General features: G+C 37.7%; 1 protein-coding gene across 1 annotated transcript in view; it reads left to right on the top strand.

The window, feature by feature from the left end:
* Nucleotides 1–27465, top strand: part of KREMEN1 (kringle containing transmembrane protein 1) — a 64035-nt gene that overhangs the window by 20149 nt on the left and 16421 nt on the right. The window contains exons 2-3 of the mRNA XM_053473479.1: nt 11647–11809; nt 18061–18152. Coding sequence (XP_053329454.1) covers nt 11647–11809; nt 18061–18152 — 255 coding nt within the window. The remainder of the gene's footprint in view (nt 1–11646; nt 11810–18060; nt 18153–27465) is intronic.

Below are 27465 nucleotides of genomic sequence, written 5' to 3' on the forward strand. Positions count from 1 at the left end.
TTTGCTCTAGAGTTACTAACATACTACATCAGGGTAGTCTCTACAAATCCAGAAGCTTCTGAGAGATGAAAGTGATCGGAGTTGTAGTCCAGCATCGGTTAGTAAGCTTTGAACTATGCAGGCCTGCTTTATGGGATTATTTAATGGCAGCCTCTTGTTTTATAAAGCAGGGTTAAATCCTGGTTATTGTTGACAGTGATGGGCTGTGGTTGTTCTTTTTCTTCTGCATTTTGGTCTTTCATTACAGACTTTCTGACTGCTAATTATATGCTTTGGACTAAATTAGAGACTGTGCATCTGGCTACAGTGTCTTTATAACCATTCCCATCTGCAGTGGTTTGGAATGAAGTCCTCTTCGCTTAAACAGGATTCCTCTCCCTCCACAAGTCATTCAAAGGTAGTTCTATATACTGTTGGGGGCCGTTAACCCATTGATTGCTGGATGGCCATCCTTATAACATGTAAGGAAATATATAACATACTAATACATCATATTCCACAATAATCTTGACTTAACCTTGCAATGTGTAATTGAATACAAATAAATCAAAAGCTTCCTGAATGAATCTGAGTGATATGATGTAATCAAGGGAAGTTAAGGTCATAAAGCTCTCTTTTAACCTTTTGGCTGCCAGATTTTTAATTGCAGCAGTGCTACAGTGGCTTGCAGTACTGGCTTCAGACTTAGGTTGCTCTTGAATAAAAGATTTTTCGAAAGACCTCAGTAGACGTAAATGCTAAAAAAAAAGTCAGTCTTAAGTTGTTTATTATCTTTTGATTATAGTGTAATTGGTTACGTTACAAAATGACTCACAATGGACTACAGCGGAGTTGGCTTTTTTAAAGCATAAAGTCTGGGCAGTATAAGTATCTTAAATTAGAATGTACGACAAAGGCAGTGTTATGACCCGGAATGTCTTTTCCTGGATTTTCCTACCACCCTCCATATAGAATGCATCATACAGACGTACACACCTCTGTCACCACGCATCAAGCACGTTAAAGATTCCGTCTCTAGATCTGATCTAGAGTTAGTAAACAGAGAAACTTGAAGGGACTTGATGAGCACATTTGGAATTGAAAACAATTCTTTTATCACTCATTTATAAACTTTTGCCCTAAGGGTCTGCTTGTAATTGAACCATATTACTTAAGTTTCACAGCTATTGTCAAGAACCTGCCAAGTATGCGTTGAAAACAAAACTTGTGGTTAAGAACAGCTGCAGCATTCCTTGAAAACTGACTTCCTTTATATTGCAATATCAAGATTTTTGGCCTAAAGCTGGCTATAGGGTCCATTTTTAATTAGCCATATTTTTGCTTTTTTCCCAAATTGTAAAATATTGCAGGATATTATGGCACTATATAAATCAATGATTATTAATAATACAAAAAATAATAATTTTATTTAACAACTTGGGTGTAAATGCACAGTAAATCTTGTCAACCACAGAATGCACTGCTCCTAGGTTTTTAGTAAATCTGCCCACAAGCCGTTACTTGAAAACATGTTTGTTTTTTTAACGGGATAAAGACTTGGAACAAAAATGTTTGTCATGGCATTTTTTTAGTGCTGAGGGAATAGTTAAAAAAAAATAAAAAATTGTACTTTTAACAATTCTATTGCTTTGCGTGAAGTCCAGTTCATTTTACTTCATGCTAATGGGAGTAGGTATTATTCAGCTATTGGAGTTCTTCTGTCTCACTTAAGCCTGTCTGGCTATAATGAAAGCAGAGAGTGTGTCCACTGAGCAGCAGCCAATCACTTGTATACTAGCAAAACCACAGTGTTCAGATAGTTTGCATGTGATTAGCTGCATCTAATCTCATTGATCTTAAGCAGAGTACCTATTGCCTAGAGTTGAGGTTCTACTGAGCATGTGCAAGAGGTATATTCCAGTATGCTCCCTGCCTTCAGTAGAGGCTGCAGGAGGAGGAGTCAGACAGAAGAAATCAAATAACTTAAGAATACCTGCTCTGATCTGCATGCTGTAAAATGCGTTGGATTCCATGCAAAATGGATTCCATTATGCATTAAACACGAACATAGACCTAGAGTGCATCAGTCATTTTTCTACTACTAGTTTCATCTTAATGGCATATTTACACGTCTGCCATAATAGTATTTTATGATGTAAACCTCATAGTGATCTATATATAGTGTGTATATAGTATTAATTATTTAAGACATCATGTTCCACAGCTCTGTACCAGGGGTATATACAGATTAGTATTTTACTTATGAGCAAAGGCTTGTGATGAATGTCCTTTAAATTTTTAGGAATTGTAACTGTACATGAAGCGTTCTCCTGGGTATTATCACTGATTCATGTGCTGTTCTGTGCCGTTACAATAACGTGACATTTTTCCACATTTGTATATACGTTATGTAAGCGTTTGCGTGAAATTCATATTCCATGTTCTAATTCCACTTCAAAGGTGACTACAAGTGATGACTGAAAAAATGCAGAGAATTGTTGCTTTCTTTTTATATTTGTTACAAAATCCTTCAAAATATATGCGTCCTAAATATTTTATTTTTCATTTAGCTTTCATTTCTCTTGAAAATGTAAAATGTCAGGGAAATTGAGAAATGTAGTTCTTAAAAGCTGAGGTCTTAAAAGCTTGCGATTCTCCGCATTTTTCTGTGAATATTGTCGGTCAATGAAAATGTTATGAGGAACACGTAAACAAGCACGTCTTTGTTGTTTCCGTCGTTTCCATATTACTAATACGGAACATAATGCGCTGGCAGTGAAATAATTATGAAGGGGTACAAGCTTTTACATGCGCATACTGGCCTAGTGTGCAAATAAAAATGTTGCGCAATGAAGCATTAGAATGTAAACCTCATCCCAATGTTTCAGGAACAGTCTACTTATATAACCAAATACAACTGTGCCGCCAAAGCTTTTTGGGCCGGATCCACATGCGGTTATGCCAATGGGTGCAGTAAGTTTTACTACAAGTAGTATCAACAACCAGGATGCTAAAAAATAGAGAGAATATATTAAACATAATGAAGAGGAACACATGAGGGCTTCCCATCATAGCTTACTATGTAGAAAAATGTTTCCTAAAGTTTATGACTATATCCAAGCTGCAAGAACTTACCCAGTCTGTCTCAAATGTCCAAAGAACATCTAGCAACAGGCTCAACTAACTACTGGGGAAAACCATTTGGAGCAATTATTCAAGAAAAATACCCAGTTACTAACAATCTAACAAATTACCCAGTGACTACCTCAATTAAACATCCAAGAAACGTATCCAAGTAACCATTACTTAAAATATAACCTTTATTGAGATAATTACAAGATTCCTAAATATCTAAACATACACTATTCCCTGTCCCCACACCTATTCCCTCTAAGCTCCCAAATACATTGATACAACCACTAAATACAGACCATAAACCTCAAAACATCAAGTGTTAACCGTTCGGAGCCTCGCGACGCAAGATCTCATTCCATCCGTACTCTGATTGAGGTAAGTCCGTTCTATAAAACTAGTGTTCGTGGGCGGGTGAAACTACGAAGAAAATAAAGAAAAAAGGAAAAAACCCTATGTCTGTATTTATCTATTATATCGATGTATGTGGGTGCTTAAGGGGGGATAGGTGATTTAGGAATCCTTTAAGGATCACCCACTAGTGTTGTGGGAAACACCTCATATGAAACAGTGAAGCTACAGAAGTGCCTTCCGTTTGTGTTGATACAGCATTTAAAGGTTAACGACATTGGGTTTTAAAGCACATTCTCCTTTTAATGAGTAAAAGGACCGTCCCCATCCTAAGCCCAGCGTGCTCTTAATTCAACTTCTGCAGCCAGTAAATTCCAGGGGCTTTGTTGTGGTGATTGATGTAGCTTTAAAGAGGTATTGCACATCTGTGTCCATCCGTTTGATGGTATTCCCTTTGCATGTAAAGTCCAAAAGATATAACTATAGGTATGCAGCGACAAGGGTGTTCCACTTTAATAATTACTAACAATTATTTGAATGTCATTACCCATTATTCTATGTACTTGGATTTTGAAATCTGTAGCACGTTTGGTGAGACCATACGTTTTATTTTAATTAGTACCTTATATGTTGATACAGCTCGTTTTAGACAAAGAGACAATCTGGGTCTAATCTCTGCATGTATTTTTAACTCGAGAATTGGAGAAAAAAAGGAAGACAGAAAAATAAAATAAATATTATAAATATTTATTAGTTGATATCACCGGCGGTACTTGATTACACTACCCCTTTGTTTCCTTGTTAAGCAGTAAATATGAGATGCTTGCTTACCTGAAATAGATTATAACCCAAGGACATTTATGTCAGATCAATAAACAAGAACAAGAATGTGAAGTAGAATTACAGTGTGTTAAACACGTCTTGTCATGTAACTAAATCTTCATTAGCGTCGGCACTCCCAGGACCATAGAGCAGGTTTCACTTGGGGAAATTAGACCAACAATCCATTTTAACAAATGAAAACTATTTATCTGCGTTAACGTTATCTCCTTTACCAAGGAGAAATATTTTAACACTATGTATGCCAGGTCTGGGGTATCTAGCCTCAATACATTGACTAAGAAAAGTGCTTAAAAAAAAACTAATAAAACAATAAATTGATGTGGGAAGATACGGTGTTATATACCAGGTTCCCCAACCTGTAAAAAAAAGTATAAAAACTTTAATTTATTATCTTTTTGTGAAAAGTATCATAGATGATCCTCAAGTTGAAATAAAAGCCCTCATAAGAATTATGTACGTTAGCCCGGTGTCATGTATAATAATTCTACAAATTTATATTTCCAACTTGTGACTGGCCTGCTTGTTCCAGGACACTTGTGTGGTATGGTATGAATACCAGACCAATCCAGGAATGCATGGAGTTGAAATAATGATTACATGGATAGTCTTATTCAGGGATTCCATTCTGCTTGAGTCTTGATTCAAAAAAAAATCAATTAAAAAAAATCAATTGTGATGAAAAATTGCATAAAACATGAGGAGCAAATTACGTTTTCATCCACCGCTAGCTGTAGGCATGCAGAATAAGATCAGAAAAGGTTGATTTCAGATTTCAAAAACCCTGACCTGACCTGTAATCATGTTTAAAATATAAACTATTATTTTTATGCTAATTACCCACTCTGTGTTAATCAAGATTTGCGAATAATTCCTGAACCTGCCTTGCACGGGGTGAATAATCACCACAACTCCTGCAGTTTCTGCGAGGCAGCTCTGGAAGACGGCTGACTAAATTTAGGTGCTATTTTGGGTTGTAAAATAATTCACAGATGGCACAGCATTTTTTAATAAGATATTATGAAGCGTATAGTAAAACTCTGCTGAGCAAAATATTTGCCAGATGATTGTGTGACCCCAGACTAGCAGTTTATACTTCTAATCAAGTACAGTGAAAAAAAAAGCATTGCATTTAACCCTTGAAGCAGCACTGGGGTGATCCAGATATCACCAGAAATTTCCAGACCCTATGGCTGTGAAGAGAGACTGGGTTTTGTTGTAATATTGGGAATTTTCAGCCTGTATGAGCATATGATTGGCTAGAGCTTTTAGTGAAATGCTAGATAACTTATTTATCTAAAGAGACAGTCCTATAGAGCCTCACTAACAAAAAAAATCCATATTTAAGTACGTTTAAGTGTTTTAATATGCCTTCTTTACCTGTAAGTGCCGTATTGAAACTTACAGGTGTAACAGGGTACTACAGAGGTAGATGTGTTCATTCGTATGCATCTCCTACAAACCAAGGAGCTAGGGGCAGGAGAAAATGGGCAATTTAGGGGCATTGCAAGGAGAATAAGTTATTATTATAAATTAAGTTTTTATATGTGCATATGATGACCGGAGTGTGCCTTTAAGCTGATTAGGGTTGATGCAACTATACAGTGAAAGTGCTCCAAGTCCTTTCAATAAGATAAATGGATATTGTCACATTAGCCCAAGAGAAAATTGAGTATTTAGTCACAGTTGATCAGTAAACGTACACAATATGATCACCAGTTGTTGCATGCAGAGATATATGGTCATGGAATTGGCCCTCTGGGTGTACTATTTTGTTTGTAGAACCTGTCAGAGTGGGAAGGAAGAGACATCTTTATTTCCATTCAGCGACACTTCAAAGAAGTTGGAGAAGTAGTGGGCAAAGGACAGGATGAGTGAATCACGTCCATTCCTTCCCCCAACCCACACTGGATTACTTAGAGCGCTGCTGCAGTCAAAAATAACTAAATAGACTTTGACAGCATTTTCCCTAAAGCTCACACAAGAGTATGTGAAACACAAACACACCGTGTGTTTTATTATAAAAGACTGGTGTAAATTAGTGTGGAATGTGGGTCCTTTTTTCTTCTTCATTCTTTCACTCAGACATTTATGAATAAACACATCTGGACATCTTATCAAATACACTTGCCTGGATTCAGTAAATGACTCTACTAGGTGCCATGAGTGGCTAAGATTGCACAAAATGTGCAGACAAGTGACTTTTTAAGAACACAGCTACAATCCAATTTAGAGCTTGGGCATATCTTCAATGTCATGCTTAGCCTTCATACCCAACTCACATTCTGTCTACTTTTGCCACATGTAAAGCTTGTTTTTCTATGAAATGGGGTTTGAACATTGGCAGCGAAGCCAGCCTATAGATAGCCAGTTGGCCATGAGTCCTGATGTCGGACTGTCTGAACAACATTGTTCACAACTATGCAAATATTCTAGCTGTTCACAGCTATCACAGTTCCGTGTCTTGCAAATGAATGAACCTAAACAAGTAATGATAGTATCTTGGCAGCTGGCTTTATCTAAAGGTTTAGATATGAAATTTGAGAAATTGTATGGTTAAATAAAATAAAGCCACACAAAAGACGGGAAAGTAAAATATTTGTTTCTTTTACTTAATCAGGTGATGACACAAGTCATGTCTTCCATAAAAGTAATAACAGAGGATTATGCAAGGAGTGTCTGTATACGGTTTCATTTGTCATTGCATATAATTGTCTAAATGCTAAGTGCATAATAAGTGACATAGTTATGGAATTATAGATTAGTGGGACATTATTAGAAAATATCAATAATTACACATAATGATATTATGTTAAATTAGTTCCAGCTTTGACTTTCATTTTTAATGTATTAAACATTTAGAGCAAGTTAGAAATACTTTAAATGAGACACCGAGATTAGGAAAGATATGGCTACTTCAAGAAGGATGTTATGGTAAGGCCAATTCTGGACTTTTGTCACGGTCCCTCCATGGAATCAATACTAAAGTAAATTCCTGCACCCTTCCAAGAAGAGTTTAACATGAAAGATCATGGGTGGGTCACAGACATAATAAGGTTGTATTAGCAGAACAATCGGCTTTGTTCTCATTTTAGTTAACGCATTGGCTCCCACAGTTACAAATAAGAGACCGTTTTTGGGCTTCGGCAGAGTAATGTCTATGGCTCATCATTGTCTTCTGTTTGAACACTACTTCTAAAGGGCATTGAACAGAAAGGGTCACCTCCATGCTCATATGGAATCATGAAAAAAAACCACAATACACAAAAATAATAGCTTAAATGTAATAGAAAGCCTAAATGTTCTAGTAAACCACTCTTTCATGAGGAGCATATAGAAGGATCGTTATCTTGAACACTGGTGGTATGTGAGCCACAGTTTGATTACCACTGCTCTACATAAAAAGAACTATCAACCATTCTCATGGTAACATTTTCACCCAAGATACTTCATCAGTAAAACAACCTCAAAGAATGAAAGCCCGGATAGATAATAATAATTATAATAATAATAATAATAATAAGCTTTCTACGGACAAAGCTGTCTGTTAAGGTAAGTAATGTAAGGATTGTTTAGTGTACATAGCCCAGAATTACCTTAGCAATGAAAATAGCAAGGGAGGAGCAGTCTGTAAAGTGAATAACACTAATGTTGTTACCTCAGTATAGAACTCCTTTTGCAACCATTTTAAACAGTAAGTATTATCAGTCCAGGATTGGATTTGCTTTATGTAGACCCGTATTCTACTTGCCTACAAAGTGAATAATCAGATGCATTGGACAAAAAGCCATGTCTATTATGTTTAATCCGTTTCTTTCATGTTCTACCGTAACCAGATCTTCTGTTTTGTCCTTGAGAAAAGGTACATGAGTCCTAGAAACCACTGAACAAAATACAACTACCCAGTTGGCAGAAAAGAATGTGTCATGTCGATTGACAAAGGCAAAGTAAATAGTATATTGTGGATGTGGATCAAACCAACACAAAAGATAAATAATGGGAATTATAAGGTGAGAGTGTAGGCAGGATATAGAATGGCAAGTTAGTAAACACATACCTTTCAAATAATGACTGGAATAAAGGCTCCTGCTAACTGAAAGAAATTGGGCCTGACAGTAAGAATCTGCAAAGATATTATATTTCTGGCCAGCTTCTCCATCTAAGGTCAAAGTCATATCAAAAGAATCAACAGAATCTTTTTTTACTTGTTTCCATTAAAACACTTTGTCAGTGGCAAAAGAAATGCGAAAATCCATTCTTTACAAGTTTATGTACTGAGTGCGGTACTTCACTTAAGTGTGTATATGGGCTAATCAGATTTTTTTTCCTAAATCCATACAGTTCTATACACTACGTGAAGCTATAAAATACTGTTTGCTGATTAAAATAATTAGTGCCTGGAAATGGATACTTGCATACATCTAAGCATGAATTAAGATGACTCAGAAAATATTTTTATCTCTCCGTGACTGGGTGTCCCTTAGACGCCAATGACGCAGTCATTGGGGCGGCAAAAAGCATTTCTCATATTTGTAATCACAACTTACAGTAACATTTGACAATAAGACTTCTTCTCTCAACCCCACAGAATAAATATTTGTGAGTAAAATTCCTGCCAAAAAATTGGTCTTGGATGATGACGGGTTTCAGTCTGACCCTTGTAATTAAACTTTATAACCTCATCCTGTGGCAGAGTGCATGGACTGTACTAAAATAGGGTATTTTGCTTTCAAGACAATTGGCTTTTACTCAAAACCACCCAAAATACCCAATGCTTTGTAGGGTATGACGCATATCTTCCAGCAGCTAACTGTTCTTTTTATCAAAGGCAGTCTGGGAGCACTGTGCGTTCATTAACTCTTCAAGGTCCATTACATGGTTAAAAGATTGTAAGCTCGTTTGAGCAGGGCCCTCCTTACCCCTTGTTTCTGTAAGTCAAATTACTATGTTATATACTACTTGTTATGTCCTGTTTACCCATTGTACGGTGCTGCGGAGCATGAAGGCTCTGTATAAAACAATAAATAATTATTATAATAATAATAATTATAGTAAAAGGCCAAGGGGGGAAATGAACACTTTGTCACATATAAGACTTTGCTTATTTATGGCTAGATTTTTCTTGTTTCCTCAAATCCTTTTCTCCTTCCCCAAACATCCCTTTGTAGAGTTCCTGTATCGTTTGCATCACTCCGTCTACTCTTTATCAATCTTCCCTTAACACAAGTGGCTTTTCTGTCTGGGATGAAACAACATCTGGTCTTTATGTACCTACTGCTGTCCATCTTGTTTTAGAGAGGAAGGCAGAGACCTGGCCTATTCCACTATCATAATGGTTTGAAGGACTGCTAGCAGGCCAGATAAGAACCCGAGAATAATAATTTCATTGTTTAGTGGATAATTATTATTCCTTTACCTTTCACTATGTATATTGGTCTCCTCATAGAAAGTGTTTCTCCTCACCCTCACTCCAATTAATGCTTTTCCCTGAAAACATAGTTTTCCATTTGTCATTGTTCAATTTATCTCATGGACCTTTATTCCTTCTTTCATTTGGTCTTCTAACTGTACCTCACTCTGATTTTTTTATGTAGCTTAGCAAGTTTTTGTAGGTAAAGATACCCTCTTCATGACTTAAATCTATCAGTCCTTCTTACTTTCCCCGATCTGTGTCTTGTCTAGGAGCTCAGAATGTTTTGTGGGTTTGAATGTATCACATCTTATGAGAATCATTTTTATATAAAAAAAATTAAAATGTATGTGTAAATTGTCTGAATAATGCACTTTTTTATTATAATTGCCTTATTCAATTACTTAAACAGATACAAAGTCATTGAAGGCCTTGTCCCATAGTTATGATTATAGCCCCCCCTCCAAAAAGAAAAGTGTCCTTCCTTAAACTTTATCTTAAACAGATAAGAAATTTGGACCACCTAGTCTGCCCATTTTATCCCTGATATATGTTCACCTTTGAAAAAAGTAATTTTTGCTCATTTTCTAATATGTCATGTAAAAGCTAAAAAATATTTGGACAATAAATAAATGTAGCACCATTGAGTGCTTGAACAAAGAGCATGAGGATTCTCTTCTCATTGACAGCATACCTTGTGGTCACATGACTCATTTGACCAGTAGCTACAAGGTTCAGGGAGGCAATTATCAGTTCCGAAAAAGCTCACAAATGAACTGTTAATGATTTCCTGCGTGAAATGTTCTTGAGTCTGTGTTCAATATGTTGCTTGGACCTTCACATGAACAAAGGAATTTGTCACCACATGGGAAAAGGGACCATAAACGATAAAAATATGGACCCCACAGGTAAACATCACACAACCTGCTAAATAGATGAAATACAGATGGACCATGTATAGTGAGATGGAATCCATTATCCTATGAGTCCAAGCTAGAGAACTGGAGATCAGAAGAGAACCATTAAAAGAAATTTAATTGCAGGATCAGGTTTAGCTCGGTCAGATTTGTTTAGTCATGGGTGCTGGTGGATGTTTTACTTTTTACAATCTTGTTTTATTTCAAAGAAGGGCACACCTTGTTTTCATTTCTGCACTGTTGAGATGCCAGACAAGTTTGAGACACAGTAACATGACAGGCTAAGGGCCTGGGAACAATATCATCAAGAAGATCTGTACAGGAATATGTACCTAATCACTTATTTTATTCTTTTAGAGGAAAAGAATTTCACAGTGCTGTCAGATTAACCCCATTGGATCTGTAGATACTTGTTATATCTAAACACATCTTAATTATGATCAAAGAGTATTGAAATATATCAAGCAAAGGAAGATTATGGCACCGGTGTTCAAAATAGTGACTAAAGATAGAATGGAGCAGCTGTAGAAGATCAAGTATCTTACAACTACAGTTTCTTGAGCTTTTGGTTGCAGAGAGAAATCTTTTTGCCTAACCATGCTTAGAAATCAAATAAACTGTACACTTTGATACTGTGGCTAGCTTTGCAAATAAACCACTGAAATGGACTCCTAATCTTGCAATATTTTATCATGAACAATCTTTAAGACAGAAAAGGTTGAATAGATGAGCGAATGACACCTGAAGCAAGACAATTGGGAAGGGGTAACCAGAGGGTTGCGGTCTAGATACCATGGAACAATGACTCTCCACTAGTCTGTGGGTGGCCAAAGACTAATAATCAATGGCGTTTAGAAACAGGTGAAGAGCTAACTGTAGCTAATCCTGATCTGGATCTGTTTACTAAACACTTACATACGTCCAAACACGGGGCCCAGCTATCCTCTACTGTTGTACTGAACCCTTTGGCCTAGGAAGGCCTTTGCCTCTAAGTAAATATTAATATTTGTCTTTCAGAATGCTATACAGTGAACGGAGCTGACTACAGGGGGACGCAGAATCAGACATCCCTTGACGGTGGGAAGCCATGCCTCTTCTGGAATGAGACTTTCCAACATCCGTACAACACCTTGAAATATCCCAATGGTGAAGGTGGTTTAGGCGATCACAACTACTGCAGGTATGAAGGGAGATGACATTTAGATAATACGTCTCACTACAAAATATAATCATGCATTAATCTTTCTGGTTAGCTGTAATAGGCTTATTTTCATATTTATGTTTATTCTGTACATACGAATGTCAATTCTTTCAGGAAGCTTTTGAGAGAATGAAGCAAACACTTCCCACTTCTGCACGAGGCAGCCAAACAGGCTTATGCTAGCTACAAACACTACTTTGGCCCAGATTGCATGACTAGGTTGCAGCTGGTAAAGTAGAAACAGTTTCTAGCATTAGTTGTTACCCGGACACCAGTGTAACTGATCATAAAACAGGCTTATTTGTAGACATTTTGTCACAAAGCTAAATTAGTTCCTTCCTATTACCATGTCCATGCTGTGTAGCTGTGTATGTACCCTGCAGTGCTGGCATCTCTAGCTGGCAAACACAAGCTTGCCAATTGAACAGCAGGCGAAAGGGATATTTTTAGATCCCTGGCTTGGCTTCTAACACTGACTACAGCATTATGTGACAGGATGAACTTGTAAAGACAGAGAAGCATATAGTTATTCCATTTTACTGTAGCTACTGGCTTAATGTCAGCTTATGTTGTCTTGTAGCCCAGGCTACCTGTCCGAACATTGCAACCTGCTGGCCTTTAATCTGTTTTTTTTATTGTCAACCACATACCCAAATGAGTTTGTCTCAATGGGTTTTGAACTTGCAATCTCATGGAGGCTGCATACATATATAGTTTAGAGAAGAGCCGATTCTTATGTTGAGTGTAGAATTTGGAAGAAACAAATGAAATTATTTAAAGATATGTTTTCACACCAATATGTTTTTACCCTAATATGTGGAGTGCGTACTTTTGCGCTGCGGAATCTAGTGGCGCTATATAAAACAATAAATAATAACAATAATGAGCACACGGTTGTACATTAAAAAAATCTTTTTTCGTTCATTAAATTGTCATATGCATGCTCAGCATTGACTTGTTATATAGCTTTGGTGAACTCTTAAACATTGCTTGCGCATCATAAGAAATCACTGAAAGTTTTATCTTTGCAGGCATCTTGGATATATGTGGCTATAGTAACGTATATGCAGTAGCTATTATACTGTCGTTAAACGGGGAAAAACATTCATGCTCTGGGTCACTGTGTTAATAGAGGCAGAGGTTATAGGAGGGACATTTAAATGTTATAGTGTAAGGCTGGAAGAACAGCATCGGATGTCAGAACATATTAAATAAAAAGCAGACTATCTGACAGCTGCTTGTGGCAGTAGCTGGTGCCCTGTCAATAACCTATGAAGATAAGAAACTCCTTAACAAATGGAAGGGAGATGCAGAAAGTGAAAGAAAGCTGTCCTGTTTTGGAGGATTTTTTTTATTATTTTATCCAAACTGTCAGAAGTCAAAAAGTGAGAAGTCATATGTGCCTTGAGGAAGCAAACCCAAGTGAGGGGGTAATAAAAATTCAGAATACATATAAGAGTCACTCTTTCAATGTTCAAAAACATTGTTGGCAGCAAACGCAGATGTTTTTCAGACTGATTCTCACAACCTCACACTAGAGGACATTTGAAGGAATTTTAAAGATTGTTATCTCATAGCCTCTTCTAACAAGAGGATCCCCTGTATATAGACATATTCACCGGACTGCCTGCCTTAGAAAGATAGAATTTGACAGCAGATAGGAACCAATGGATAATTAATCGCAGAACAGACCAAGATGCATAATGGGACCAAGTCATGTGAGATACCTTGCTGTGAACTGTATAAACAAATCTGCAGAAACAGTTCAACTCAACAACAAGATAGACAACATCAAAGGATCGTGATCACGCACATCTGCAAGTGTTGTGTTTATGACACAGCGCAGAGTGTGAAACAGGATGTTACATATGTGAAACCAGCCAAAAACTCAACCTATCGATGAAACACGACCAAATAATTACTGTATCCCTGTTACTCATCAATGCAGACACCGGAACCACTCCATTAAGAGCCAAAAGTACTCAAAGGAAACTTCAAAAATATATAAACTAGAGGGACATTTTAAATCAAGACAATTAACCATTTCAGTACCAAAAAGACAGGACGAAATATGGATGTAGGATTACTTGAACTTTATACGACATTTAATATTGGTTCCAGCCGTATAACAGGACACTTTTTGCTTTCCGTTTAAACGTTTATTTGTAAATGTATTCAATTACAATTACAATTAAATGTTTCGCCCCTTCACTTTCTTATCACACTAATCGAATTCATTTGTGGGACTGTAGATTGCTGTAATCTATACATTGTTAGTCTTTTTTTAATGCAAATCTCACTTTTTACATGCCACTGATGTAACACGGCTTCCTTTAACAAAGTAGGCAGATACACACAGACAGTGTTGTATTTCGTATTCAGTAAATTGTGCCATTTTATTTTTAAGATGGAAGGCCGCAGAATAGACAGAGTTCCAGTTGGTTTCGTGTTTCCCATTGTGCTAACAGATGGGGAAATAATTCTGCCAGTGCCAAAGAGAAGTTCTGTGCTGATACTTCCAAAAGATTTTGCTTAAATACATTTCCCCGTAAAACTGATACCATAAACAGGTGGGGACTGGCAAAATACTGGAGGCCAGAGTTACTAATGAATAAGCGGAATGCATTTCGACGCTTTTCTGCCAGTTCAATGTATTTTTCATACAGTCCATTCCATGGGTAATTATGCAGACGTTATTGAATCCTGTGGAGATTTAGTGATATCTTGCGAAAGCCCCAATGCTACTGATAACATCTGCTGTAAAACAATGAAACCATTCTTTTCCTTCTCCATAGAAGCTCTAATGCTTACTTAACAGCGGACCCTATAAATTACCAAAGGGTGACCCCGTGTCATCTTTATAGGTCAGTGGGATGACAAGTCTCTCAGGGAGATCACTGTCCCGACCTTGGATGTATTGTGTAAGGTAATTAGAATATAAATAAATTCAGATATAATTGGTGCTACTTTGGGTAGTAGGAATGGATGGTGAAGTCTTGAACAAACCTTTGAGGCACATCATGTCAATGTAAGAGCCATTCCCGAGAACCTAAAATCGCTGATTTTCTTTTACGTGGGCAGGCTTGTCTGATGGAAACTCACAAAAAATACAAACTGTGCAGGAAGGGAATTGGGCATTTTTTATTTTACTGCTGCCTCTAGAACTATTTTTAAAAAGCAGTCATTAATATAGATCATATTTTCTCTCAGATGGAGAGAGGGGACTCTACTTTGGCTCTTCTCAAAGAGATCTTACCCCATTTTTTTATGGGAAACACTACACCTTAAATCAGGGTTTGTTAACACTAGTCTTCAAGGGATACAACACCAAAGAGAACCTTATTCAATTACGAAATCCTAAAACGCTACCAGGACTGTGACCTTCAAGTACACCAGTGTTTTAAACAAGACTACCCATTACAGGGCGCCATATAAAGTGGCCTTTCACTTCAAACAGTTTTTTTAGCCACTTATATACCTATATATTTGCAGAAGTGAGGTATGATAAGAGTCAGCCTTCTATCTTTTTTATACTTGAGCGACTTGACCGTTTGACCTTAGGGTTTATTAACTAACCAAGCAGGTTGTTTTATTAATGGGGGTGATGATGCAAATCTGTCTCCATCTGTCTTTGATTAGTGCAGACACATATAGATGGGGGGGCCTTATGCATGAATTACAGCGTCTTATGAAAAAAGACAAAGCTCTGGCTAGCAGCTGCATACTGTTCTCATCACCACTGAAGGAATGGGGGGGGTGAGTCTGCCGTTCCATATTCATTTATTAGAATAAGTATACCATATTTCAACTGATGACTCAAACGAACATGAGTACTATATATAATACATACTGAAAGCGTAAAAGGCATGTATGCCCATGTCTTATCATGGCAATTGCTGTTCTTTCACATGGCATAGGAAGCTCTTCCATACTCCCTCGGCCCCATTTACTTCTTCTGATGAGCTACTTTTTTAGGAGATCATACTGTTTGATGAGTGTATCACAGTATTTTTACAGCCCTAAAAGTATCAGCAGTGTGTATAAAACTGCTTCTTTTTAATTATTCCAAACATCTGTAGGTTGTAAGTAACATAAAAGCCTGTGCCATTGACACTAGTCTAGCCACACTCCCTGAAATAAAAGTTTCCCTCTTTGGCTATTTGTAAATAGTGGCAGGAATGCTAGTTCTTCAGGAGAACTTGGTATCTGTGAATGTGCATGTTTGTGCTAGCACTGGAAGCTTTTTTTTTTACCTAAACTTTTATTAATTAAAGGAACAATCCTGTCGATGCCATTGTATGGTGTACTAGTAGTAGTAGTGATGCCTACCACAAGACACAAAGCAGCTGCCAGAAAAGACAATAATATGCTGCTTGTTTCACTGAAAGAAGAGCACCAGTGAAGCAAACACTGATTGCTTCACTGACTCCTAAAAGCAAACAAATGTAACTGCTCCTTTATAGGGGAGGAAATTAGTACTTTTAATATTGTTTTTTTAACAGTTTACCAAGCGTCAGTTTGTTTAGTTAAAAAAGTAAATGCGTGGACGTTCCAATTTTTTTTCCGAAATTTTATTTCTGTGAAAAACACGGAACGTTAAAAACATACCTCCAAGGATTCCTAGCCCACACGTTTAAAACCGTTGCTCTCCATAAACATTTTTTAATGAAACTGTCACTTCAAAATGTGCTTGTCAAAATGCACTTGTCACCCCATAAAAACTTTGGACTGGTTCCAAGCACACAAGAAATGATGTACATAAAATGTGCAATCCACGAGTGTGCAAATTCCCTTGGCTGTTGTATTCAACTGCCTTCTCGGGGGCAGAACATCATAGAGTTGACAGTGAGATAATTTGAGAATCCAGATCTGTTCTCATAGTATAGATTGTTGCTTTAAATGTGTTTGCTTTTAGAAGCAACGTCATCCAGTCTCTTATTGATCAGACATTCCTTACTAATTCAGGAGCTCCAGGTGGGTCTTTTCACTTTAGTTTTATTTAAGAATTTGGCTCAAATATTTATTATTGCATTTCCTTTCTTCCACATACGGAAAAACATATAATTTTGTATCGTGTCGCTATATAATTATACTGTTTTTTGTGCGCTTACTATAGATATTAACATCACGTGTCACGTCTCAAGTTTATATTCCTTAAGGATATTTTAGAGAGGATTTCCTTGTACACCAAGGAAGAAAGAATAGAGGAATATTAGGTTATTTATTCACAACTTTGAATACTATACATTTAAAAAAAAATAGACATTAATTCATTTATGTTATGGCTTTTTTTTTCTAAGAGCTTTTTTTTCTACAGCTATTACATAATAAGCCCTTACAAATATTTCTTCCCTGTTTGAAAATATTTTTGGTTTTAGCAATATCTTTTTATGCACATCATGCTGAAATAGCCATTTCTCTTCTAGACGTGTAATATGTAGTTGATTTGGTATTTGTATTTGTTTAATACCTCTGGCTACCAGCATCATTTCAAAATAACACCTTTTTTTTTTGCAGAACAGTATTTGTCATGTTTCCCATACAAAGTCAGGATAAGAGGCAGTAACAAAAATTGAACTGTTTACAAAAAATTATGGGGAATCCTTGGAAAACACAATTTTCTACAAAAAGTATCAAATTCCATAGAATCACAAGTCTCAGAAAAGATGTTTTTGTGGAGTTTATTGGTATTGATACCTTGGCACACAGCGTCCATATGGGTCTTGTTCATCTTATATGACATCATGAATATTTCACAAGGCAGAATAAAATGTGTTTCCTTTGTTGTAACATGTTTGACAAATTCATATTGATAGTAAAGGTTCTTCTAATGTTTATGAAAAAAATATATCTACGAGTTTTACATTCTTTGTGGTTTCTTCTTTAGGAAAATGTATATTTTTTTTAGATTAATGTGCAGACCTGGGGTAGTCGACCTTCTGAAAAGTACAACGAGAAAATAGAAAATAAAGCCATACACCCTGCAGAGACTCCCCGTTGTTCTTAAGCATTAGTGATATTTGATAGCTGTATTTATTTTCATTGTGGGAGTAAAGACACATGTAATAAAGTGTAAACATTGCGTATACTTGGGGTAAAACTTGGTTCAATGAAAGAAAAATCCCTCAAGTGAAGTGAACTAATGTTTTTAAGATGTCTTTATTTCTCATATTGTATGGGGTGCAACCAAAATTGCATGAATTAACATGAATTTGTCTTTTTTTCCTCAGGAACCCAGATGGTGATGTGAGTCCCTGGTGTTACATAGCAGAGCATGAAGATAGTGTATATTGGAAGTACTGTGACATTCCAACCTGCAGAAGTAAGACCAAATGAATCTTTTAGCAAACCCTTGCTTTTACATCGAATAATGGAATTTGTTGTGTAATATATGAGTATAAACTATGATACCAAATAATAAGTGCTTAACATAAACATGAGTCACAGTAATAAAGTAAGTTAATGGAAATATAAAAAACAATATGCTACTTGCTGCGAGATAAAATTATTCCAATTACTAATAATAATTTCTTTTAAATGTTACATTTTTATGGGTTTCCACAATTTTTACATGTTGCATTCCACAAATATTAATGGATCCCACATTTTTAGCATGACCCCAATTACAAACATGCCATATTGTGCAACAACATTGATACGGTTTCTTTCACTAGCATAGAATAATATGTCTCGTACCTTTCCAATTAACATCACTGTCTTCATCCCAGCACAGGTTCTCTGTGTTTGAGGCCTGTAACCTTAAGGCACACTGTGCTCTCCAGTGTGTTAAAAAATGATGAGAAAATAACACACACCCGTACATAAAATGTGAAGTATTTAATGTGAAATGTAGGGATCTCCTGGAAGATACGGCTGATGTGGTCACTTTCAGAATGATTTGTCTTGTTCAAATAGGGATGTCTATCAACTGGAATGGTTAATGGATTTTGAGGGCTGGTTAGAGAACCACCATTATAAAAATGTAATGGAGTCCTAATGTATGCCTTTGGCTTTTTGATTTATTAACATTTTAAGAACACTGTAGCGTTTAGAATTTTTTTTTTTATTCTGTGGTTATTTACCCTTCCAGTATTCAGAAAAGTGTTTCTATCGAAGCATTATGCAAAGTCCTTATCCTGTCCGAGAAGACTCAGAGCTCCTGGAGAAATAGGGACGGAAGAAGAGAACCAATTAGCCCACCTAGTCTGCCCTCTTTGAATTATATATGTGTGTATTTTAAAAAATAATTCTGCGCACATTTCTTAAAATATGAAGAGATATCTGCCAATGCTTGTAGGAAGTTTCTTGAAACTTCATTTTACTGATTTAACTAATCATTATACTTGTGCATTCGGATACGTATTGCCAATTTTGTTAATTTATGAGAAAACAAAAAAAAGAGCCCCAAGCGAAAATGAAGCAGAGAGCTCCAAATTTTCATTTGTATTTAGTTGCTTTTTCATTATCACTCACTCTGTCTCATTTTTCCACAGTGCCACTTCTTCTCTTGCCTCTCCTTGTTCTTCTGTCTTCTTTCCTTATCCACTTCCCCCCTGTATAAGCTCCGTTAACCAGGCCACCCGGAGAACTTCCGCACTCACCCTCTCCCCCATTGAAGGAACAGGGAGAGGGTGTCCCCTGTGGCTCTAGCCTGATGCGGAAGTACTCTGAGAGGCCAGAATAATGTAGACACTGTGAAAAAGCACTGCAGAACCACTTTTCTTTCTCCATGAACGAGTGGAGCCAAGGTGCGCCCCACGGGGACAGCCTCTCCCCCGTTCCTCCGCTCTGGGGAGGGTCTGTGCACCGTGGCCCCTTGCTTTTGCGGATGCCTTGTTAACATAGCTGGTACAGAGGAGAAGCAGATCAAGAAGGAAGACACAAGAAAAAGCAAGACAAGAAGCAGAGCTGCGGAAAAAGAGACAGGGTCATCGGTGAACAAAGGGAGGCACTGAGAGAGAGTGACGGAGAGCGTGGGTGACAATAATTTTCCAAATGGATTCCACTTAGGTGCGCTTGTTCAGGGTTGCAGCTGTATATCCGGCAAGAAGGGAAGTACCCTATTTTTTCATATATTTTTTACACCATTCACAACTATACGAGCACTGGTTTTCACTTTTATTTTGACAATGATTTTCGTCAGAACCAAAAGAGTGGGAAACAAAATTTGTTAAACAAATGGACCGTGGACTAGTTTACTGATCATTTTGCAGGGTCAGCTTAGCCATTCCTGTATACATAGTGCTACATAGTGATAGCAAGAAGTTCAAACATTGAAGTCTCAGGCTAGTAAATACACCCCTCTAAGACGTAGCTATATTTTTTACAGATGTCTAAAGCCACTGTAGATCCAAAAAAAGAATTTTACTGGGCCCTCAAAACCATTATTTACATTATAGGGAGGACAGAGTGGGATGAGGGAAAATAAAACACTCCCGGCTGAGGTCACTAAAGGATGTGTAATGAATTTCCAGAGAAGTAGAAACCATACCACTGCTTTTAAAGTGGTAGGAGCTCATTTGCGTACAGAAACGCTTTTTATGTCTGATGGCATAGAACTTTGAAGTTGTGCCATCTGGCAAAATGTAGCTTGTGGTTTTTCTATAAACCATCATAATGTGTACTAACAATCAGACTGTATTACATATTTAATATTCCAGTCAAAACTGATCACTTACCAATACATAGCAGGTGTGCTTGGTAATGTACAGATTTGCAGAATGGTAGGATTTAATTTGCAGTGGTGAAATTAGCAGTTGAATCCCCAAAGGAACAAATGGGAATGAAAAACACCGAAAGGATCTGATATGAAAACCGTTGTGGGGAGGTTCAGTTATCAGTCAACAAGGGATGTGATAGTTGGAAGAAAGACAGCGTAAGGTAAACAAGATGTATGACTGAATTGATCAAAGTATCTTCTCAACATACACTCAACAACATGTTATGGAATGGGAATAACTGAAACAAGAGGAAGGTAATAACTAAAGAATTATGATGTGCAATGTGATAACATGATGTTTCCTCATTACAATGTGCAAATGTAAGAGGGCAAAAGTGTCATGAAAAATTGGAAAGCATGATATCGAGGGTATCAAATAGGAGTAAAGGAATGAGCCAGCTGTACATTGCCATGCATGCACTTTCCACTCCAGCAATGTAAACAGTACGAGTGTTTCGTTTAAATAGTCTGGTTGTCCAGGGTGAATCAAAGTCAAATATCCTTTAAACACAGCCCACTGGTTCCCTGTTATACAAGTCAACCAGTTTAAAAGGACCGTTGAGTGCTGCAGCTGCTAATCTCTCAACAAATACTTGAACTGTCTTTCAACACTCCACAAACAGTTTACTGTATGGAGAGAAGCATTGATTCCATTGAATAACCCCATCCCTGTATGTGTTTAAAAATGCAAATGTTGAGCCCCCACAATAAGAGGCAAAGCTTGCCTTCATGTGTATGAGGTCCATTCATAGACCTATTCTGCAGGCATCTATGTTCTTTTTCCACTATCAGTACATGTTCATTTTAACATTTGTACCCCTTCTGCGTTTTTTATAACTCTTAATTAAGATGGGGAAAGTGATTGATAAACATTTGCTTCAGATTACAAATTAGAAGAAAATTCTTTATGATTTAAAAGGACAAAGAAAGATAAGTATGGGAATAAAAAAAAGACTATTTCTTGTCTGATGCCTTACTCTAAAAATAGTGTGGATGATACTGAAAAGCTGTATAAAATCCAATAAACGAAGACAAATTAGTGTCTTCATTAACCCTGGAGTCTGAAGGACTCTGACTTTCCTATGCTTTACGAGGAAATGTATTTAGCTGTATTCGTCCAAGAGGAGATAGTGATTATTATTGTTAATTTTATATATTATTATTTTAATTACTGGATTATTATTTATACATTGTGAGAGTACATCCCACAGTTATAGCAATTAAATTAACCTGATGTGATACTGAGATCTAGGTCAAGATAAAGAGACATAGGTGTGACAGATGAACAGAATAAATACAACAGCAGGCTATACACTGTGTTTTCCCTTTTCTTTTGGAACGTTTCAGCCACTTGTGATATGTTAATTATATAGCACATTTTAAGTGATAATTTATGAAATATTTGAATACTGAAATATTTAACATTTGCAGACCTTACAAGTCGAGTGCGTTAACCAAATTAAGCTAAATGTCCGGGTAAAAAAAAAAATTCTTGCATGCTGTATGCGAAGCTTGCAGGATTTAACAATAGTAAACAGTAAAATAAAATAAGATACCAAGATACTAATGGGATTAGAAGAGAACCTGTGCACGTTATGTGACTGCCCAGGCACTTCCTCAGGAAACAGTATAAAAGGTTGCATGAAAAACATCCAGACTACATGGCCTGCCAAGATATATGATTTTACAATTCCATGTCACGTAGGCCTGGTGATTAGTACCGAGTATAATTAACAAGAAAGTACTGAAAAACTAAAAGTACTCGAAATGATGGTGCATAGAAAAAAAAGATCAAATGTATGGTTAAAGATCCTGTTCCACCTTAGATAAAACATCTCTCTGTGTTCTTTGCTCTTAAACATGCTGTTTCCCTCTAATTTTCTCAGATTTTTATATTATGTACTACTATGGAATCCATCTTAAATAAGATCATTTCAGAGGCCATTTTATCCTGTCTGTCTTCACTGCTCAGCCTAACATCAAAGAAGGGCTGTTACCTTTGTGTGTTAGGTGATAGGTGTTATGGGAGTGAACGATAGTTTAAAGGAACCTCACACCTATCACACAAAACAGCTCACACCTATAGCGCACATCAATCCCATCACACCTTTCACACAAAACACCTGCTTCGCTGTTTAACATGCATGAGCATGAAAATGGCGGATGGGCGTAGCTAAAGGAGGACTTTGGAGAAATGACAGGACTATTGTTTTTAAGGAACTGTAGTAGTTCAATAAACTGAAACACAGCTTTCTTTTACCTCTCAAATTTAAGATGCAGCACTTATCTTAGGATATTCTAAGCCCCTCTTTTATTAATGAAAACAGACATAGTGATATCGAGAGAAGAGAATATGAAAACTGTAGTCGATGTTGATGCCTTTTATTTGGCCACCATAGAAGAATATGTATAATCACAAAAGCTTTCAGGACCTCAGATATTCTTCAGATTGATTTGAGGAAAAGACACCTGAGATGTCTAAGAAGTCCCATTAAACAGTATCAATGTCAGCTGAAGACTCCATCAGTTTTATGCCATAAGTGTTTGCTTTTGTGATTTATGACAACTAAATGTTCCCTACCACTGAACGTAGTTAAAGATTTACCGTATTGGCTCGGATATAGGCCGCCCCCGTATATAGGCCGCACCCTAAAAGTTTGGTGCTTTTTTAAAGAAAAAGTTTTTTTCTTTAAAAAAGCACCAAAAAAACATGCTGCCACTCTGCCCCCCCCGAGATATGCTGCCACTGTCCTCCCTCCCGGAGATATGCTACCACTGTCCTTCCTCCCCGAGATATGCTGCCACTGTACTCCTCTGCTCCCCCCCGACTTACCGGAGCAGACTCCCGGGTGTCTTGCGGTGCCGGCGGGGGACATCTACGCAATACGCGTATACAACTTCCGGTGCCATCTCTGCCCCCCCTCCGAGATATGCTGCCACTGTCCTCCCTCCCCGAGATATGCTACCACTGTCCTCCCTCCCCGAGATATGCTGCCACTGTCCTCCTATGCTCCCCCCCGACTTACCGGAGCAGACTCCCCGGTGTCTTGCGGTGCCGGCGGGGGACATCTACGCAATACGCGTATACAACTTCCGGTGCCGGCACCGGAAGTTGTATTGCGTAGATGTCCCCCGCCGGCCCCGCAAGACACCCGGGAGTCTGCTCCGGTAAGTCCGGGGGGGGGCAGAGGTAAAACGCATCGTACGGACGGTCCGCACGATGCGCTTAGACAACCTCCCGTGCCGGCAGAGCCCCCCCCCTGTGGGAAGTGCTGGCAGGGGAGGCTGTCTGAGCGTATCGGGGAGTAGGATGCAGGTCCCCTGCACCGCTGCGGGGGATCTGTATCCTAACCCCGCTGCATGTCCTGGGCGTCGGGCGCTAGACCCCGAATATAGGCCGCACCCCCACTTTAAAGACTTAAAGTGGGGGGAAAAAGTGCGGCCTATATTCGAGCCAATACGGTATTTCTGTGATGGGTTTGGTCAACATTACTAGGAATGATGGGTCTAATGCAGCATTACGTTGCATGAATGTTACATGAAACTGCGTAGGTGGAACAGCACCATTAATAAAGTCCTCTGAAGCAGAGTACAAAATCTTGCCATTTGGGGAAAAAACATAAGATAAAAATCTTTATTTCTTTTGCCCCTTTCTAATTCACAGCTGGATTGCTTTTGCACTGAATGGCAACTTTAGATCTTCTGTACCAACTGGGAATGAAAATATCTAGAAATATCTAGAAATGCACAGTAGAGTTTATAAAATTGTAACTTTATGAGTGCAATATACAGTAGTAATAACTGATGTCTTTGTAAAACCTCAGATGAAGCAAAGCCATAAATGCCCATAGAAAAGGACAAGTGTGCACTCTGCCCTGGGAAGCAATAGAGGAAACAGATGACCCCACAAAGCACCACTATTGTTCTTTAACATTTGTTCAATGTCAGTGTCCACTGTATAGAGTACTTCTAATTAAAATATGTAGAGGTTATATAAGGAATTTTTTATGCTCTCCAAGACTTTAATTCACGTTTGACAAGTAGCAGCTGCTTTAATTATTTCTGTGAAACCAGATCTCTGGAGGCAGAATGAGTATATGAGTTGGTGAATATTTCCTTCCCGCTTCTAATATGAAACTGATGTGTCTGGCAGTGAGTAGAGTTGATTCAGGCTTCTACCTGACCTCTGCCCACTGTAGTAAGGTAAACATCGTCTCAACAAGGTAATCATCACACAAGGAGAAGAAACTCTGCCAAACATTGTTCTAGGTCACACATTACTAACCTCAAACCGCCATACACTGTTCAAGGTCGCACATTACTAACCTTAAACCCCCATACACTGTTCTAGCACACACATTACTATCCTTAAACCACCACACCCTGTTCTAGCACATACATTACTAACCTTAAACTCCCATACACACTGCTCTCGCTCACACATCTATCTTCAAACCACCACACACTGTTCTAGGTCACACATTATGATCTTCAAAACCACCACACACTGTTCTAGGTCACACATTACTACCCTAAAACCCCAAACACTGCTCTAGCTCACACATTACTATCCTCAAACCACCACACACTGTTGTAGGTCACACATTACTATCTTCAAACCACCACACACTGTTCTAGGTCACACATTATGATCTTCAAACCACCACACACTGTTCTAGGTCACACATTACTACCCTAAAACCCCAAACACTGCTCTAGCTCACACATTACTATCCTCAAACCACCACACACTGTTCTAGGTCACACATTACTATCTTCAAACCACTACACACTGTTCTAGGTCACACATTATGATCTTCAAACCACCACACACTGTTCTAGGTCACACATTACTAACCTCAAACCACCACACACTGTTCTGCGTTACACTTTTTCTACCTTATAAGAGGAATTTATTTTTAATAATCTGTATTGCTTTAAAATTTATAGGCACACATCTTTCTTCTTACTGCTTTACCATTCTGAGGTTGGCAGGTGGTACATGGTGCTTACATAGCAGCGGGTGTTACATGTCAGATTCACAAACATTTTTTGCTGTGTCCATGGAAAACCCTCTCTAAGCCAGTTTCACATGGAAGAAGGGACAGTACAGTTGTTACTATGCAAATGTACGTAATGGAAAATGCAACTAATCTGGGAACTAGTTAGTGCAACTGAACAAATTTGTAGACCAAATGTTGCATAGGCACCTAACAAGTGTCCAACTTGAAGACCAATTGCACACTCCAAGGTTTTTCTAATGGCAAAGTTGGGCTGATATATGTGCACCATGTTGCCTATTACGCAGGGTAAGCAGGGAGGCCAAACTATTAGACCAACCATTTTCTATTTTGACTGTGGAGTGCGATTTTTAGACACCTTGCCTGATGTGACTTATGTTCTTACATAAAACTAGAGCTGGAGAAAAATAAAAATAGTATACAATTTTATTAAAAATCTTTTTAAACTAGTAATTTTTAGAATGACATCCTGCTTGAAACATTTCTTAAGCTGTTGATAGAGAGCTAAGAAATCTATGTAATGTAAACATCAGTATCACACAATGGTTCTATAAAAAGCTGCGGTATTAGAATTTCCGACACTGAATAACACTGTATGGCTAGAGAATTCGAGATCCTCAGTTTTACGTGCAAACCCTTTATCCCTGCTGGATGTACATGCCAGAGCCCGTCCCTCGCTACGAGGTTTTATCCCCACTGCCAGGAGGATGAGTTGAACATTTATAAATGCCAGAATACCGTAAAGAATACACTTCAAGGACAAGCCACAGCGCTGAGGCGTTTTCTGGCAAATCACACAGTGGCACTGAGCTGCAGTTTTAAAACCAAACGAATATCACCATGACCTCATTTCATTGAGATAATTGGAGGATCATTACTATCCTCAAACCGCAATGCCTTCCTTAAAGTGACACCCCACAAAAGTAAAAGGGTTTTGATGACCTATATAGAATAAACAGGTTCTGGTACATTTAGATGAGCCCATTTCCAGTTATCTCATTAGCATAACATTCTACTTTGTAAGAAATTCTTACATTAAATACATTCGTTGTCATATGATTCCAAAGCTTTTTTTTATGATTATTTGTAAGCCAAAATCTTTGTATGATTGCCCTGCCATGTTGATTATTTTTCAAGAGTTAAGTGATGGGTGTCAGAGTCACAGCGATATAAGAAATATGTGCGAAGTTTCCACTTTATCTGTGTGCTAAAGGTTTTGGGCTTCACTATGGATAAACAATACAATTCTGCTTATGAAATTAAGCAATCCATAGGATTTATATAAAAGCACTTGATTTTAGCATAAATATAGTTGTTAATTAAAACGACCCGTGGAGATCTGTGACCAAAGGTGGCACAGCTAGAATAGCAATAGGTGGCCTATCCTGTTATTTCCCTTCTTGGTTCCAATCTGACTCAATCTATGTGTGTTATCTGCCAATAAAAAGGGTCAGCAAATCAACAAACGGCAATGAAAGACTCAGAGGAGGATGGTAAGATTATGTATATCTGCCAACAGTCTTGAATTTCATGGAATAGTCCCATCATTTGGGTTAATGTCCTGATAATGTCCTGTGTGTTGGGGCCGCTGATGGAGACATTTTGACGTTAGAAAGCTATGCTAATGTGATATACACGTTAGATGGGTTTCTACCATGTATGTTTATTTTAATCTGTAATTACATGATAGTTCCCAGAAGCTCCCAGTGTGATGTAATACTTGTGTTCTCCTAAAATGTTTACTGGACCATCAAACTCCACTGTTAAGTATGTTTTCTTTTAGTTTATTTATCGACGTATGCACAATGATAAAATGTTCTCATGAACACATTGCAAATGCATCACTGTCCATCAGTTTATACCAGAGCTGTCCAACTCATATTAAGCCCTGCCAC

This window comes from Spea bombifrons, chromosome 1, assembly GCF_027358695.1.
Source record: "Spea bombifrons isolate aSpeBom1 chromosome 1, aSpeBom1.2.pri, whole genome shotgun sequence".
NCBI classification, from domain to species: domain Eukaryota; kingdom Metazoa; phylum Chordata; class Amphibia; order Anura; family Pelobatidae; genus Spea; species Spea bombifrons.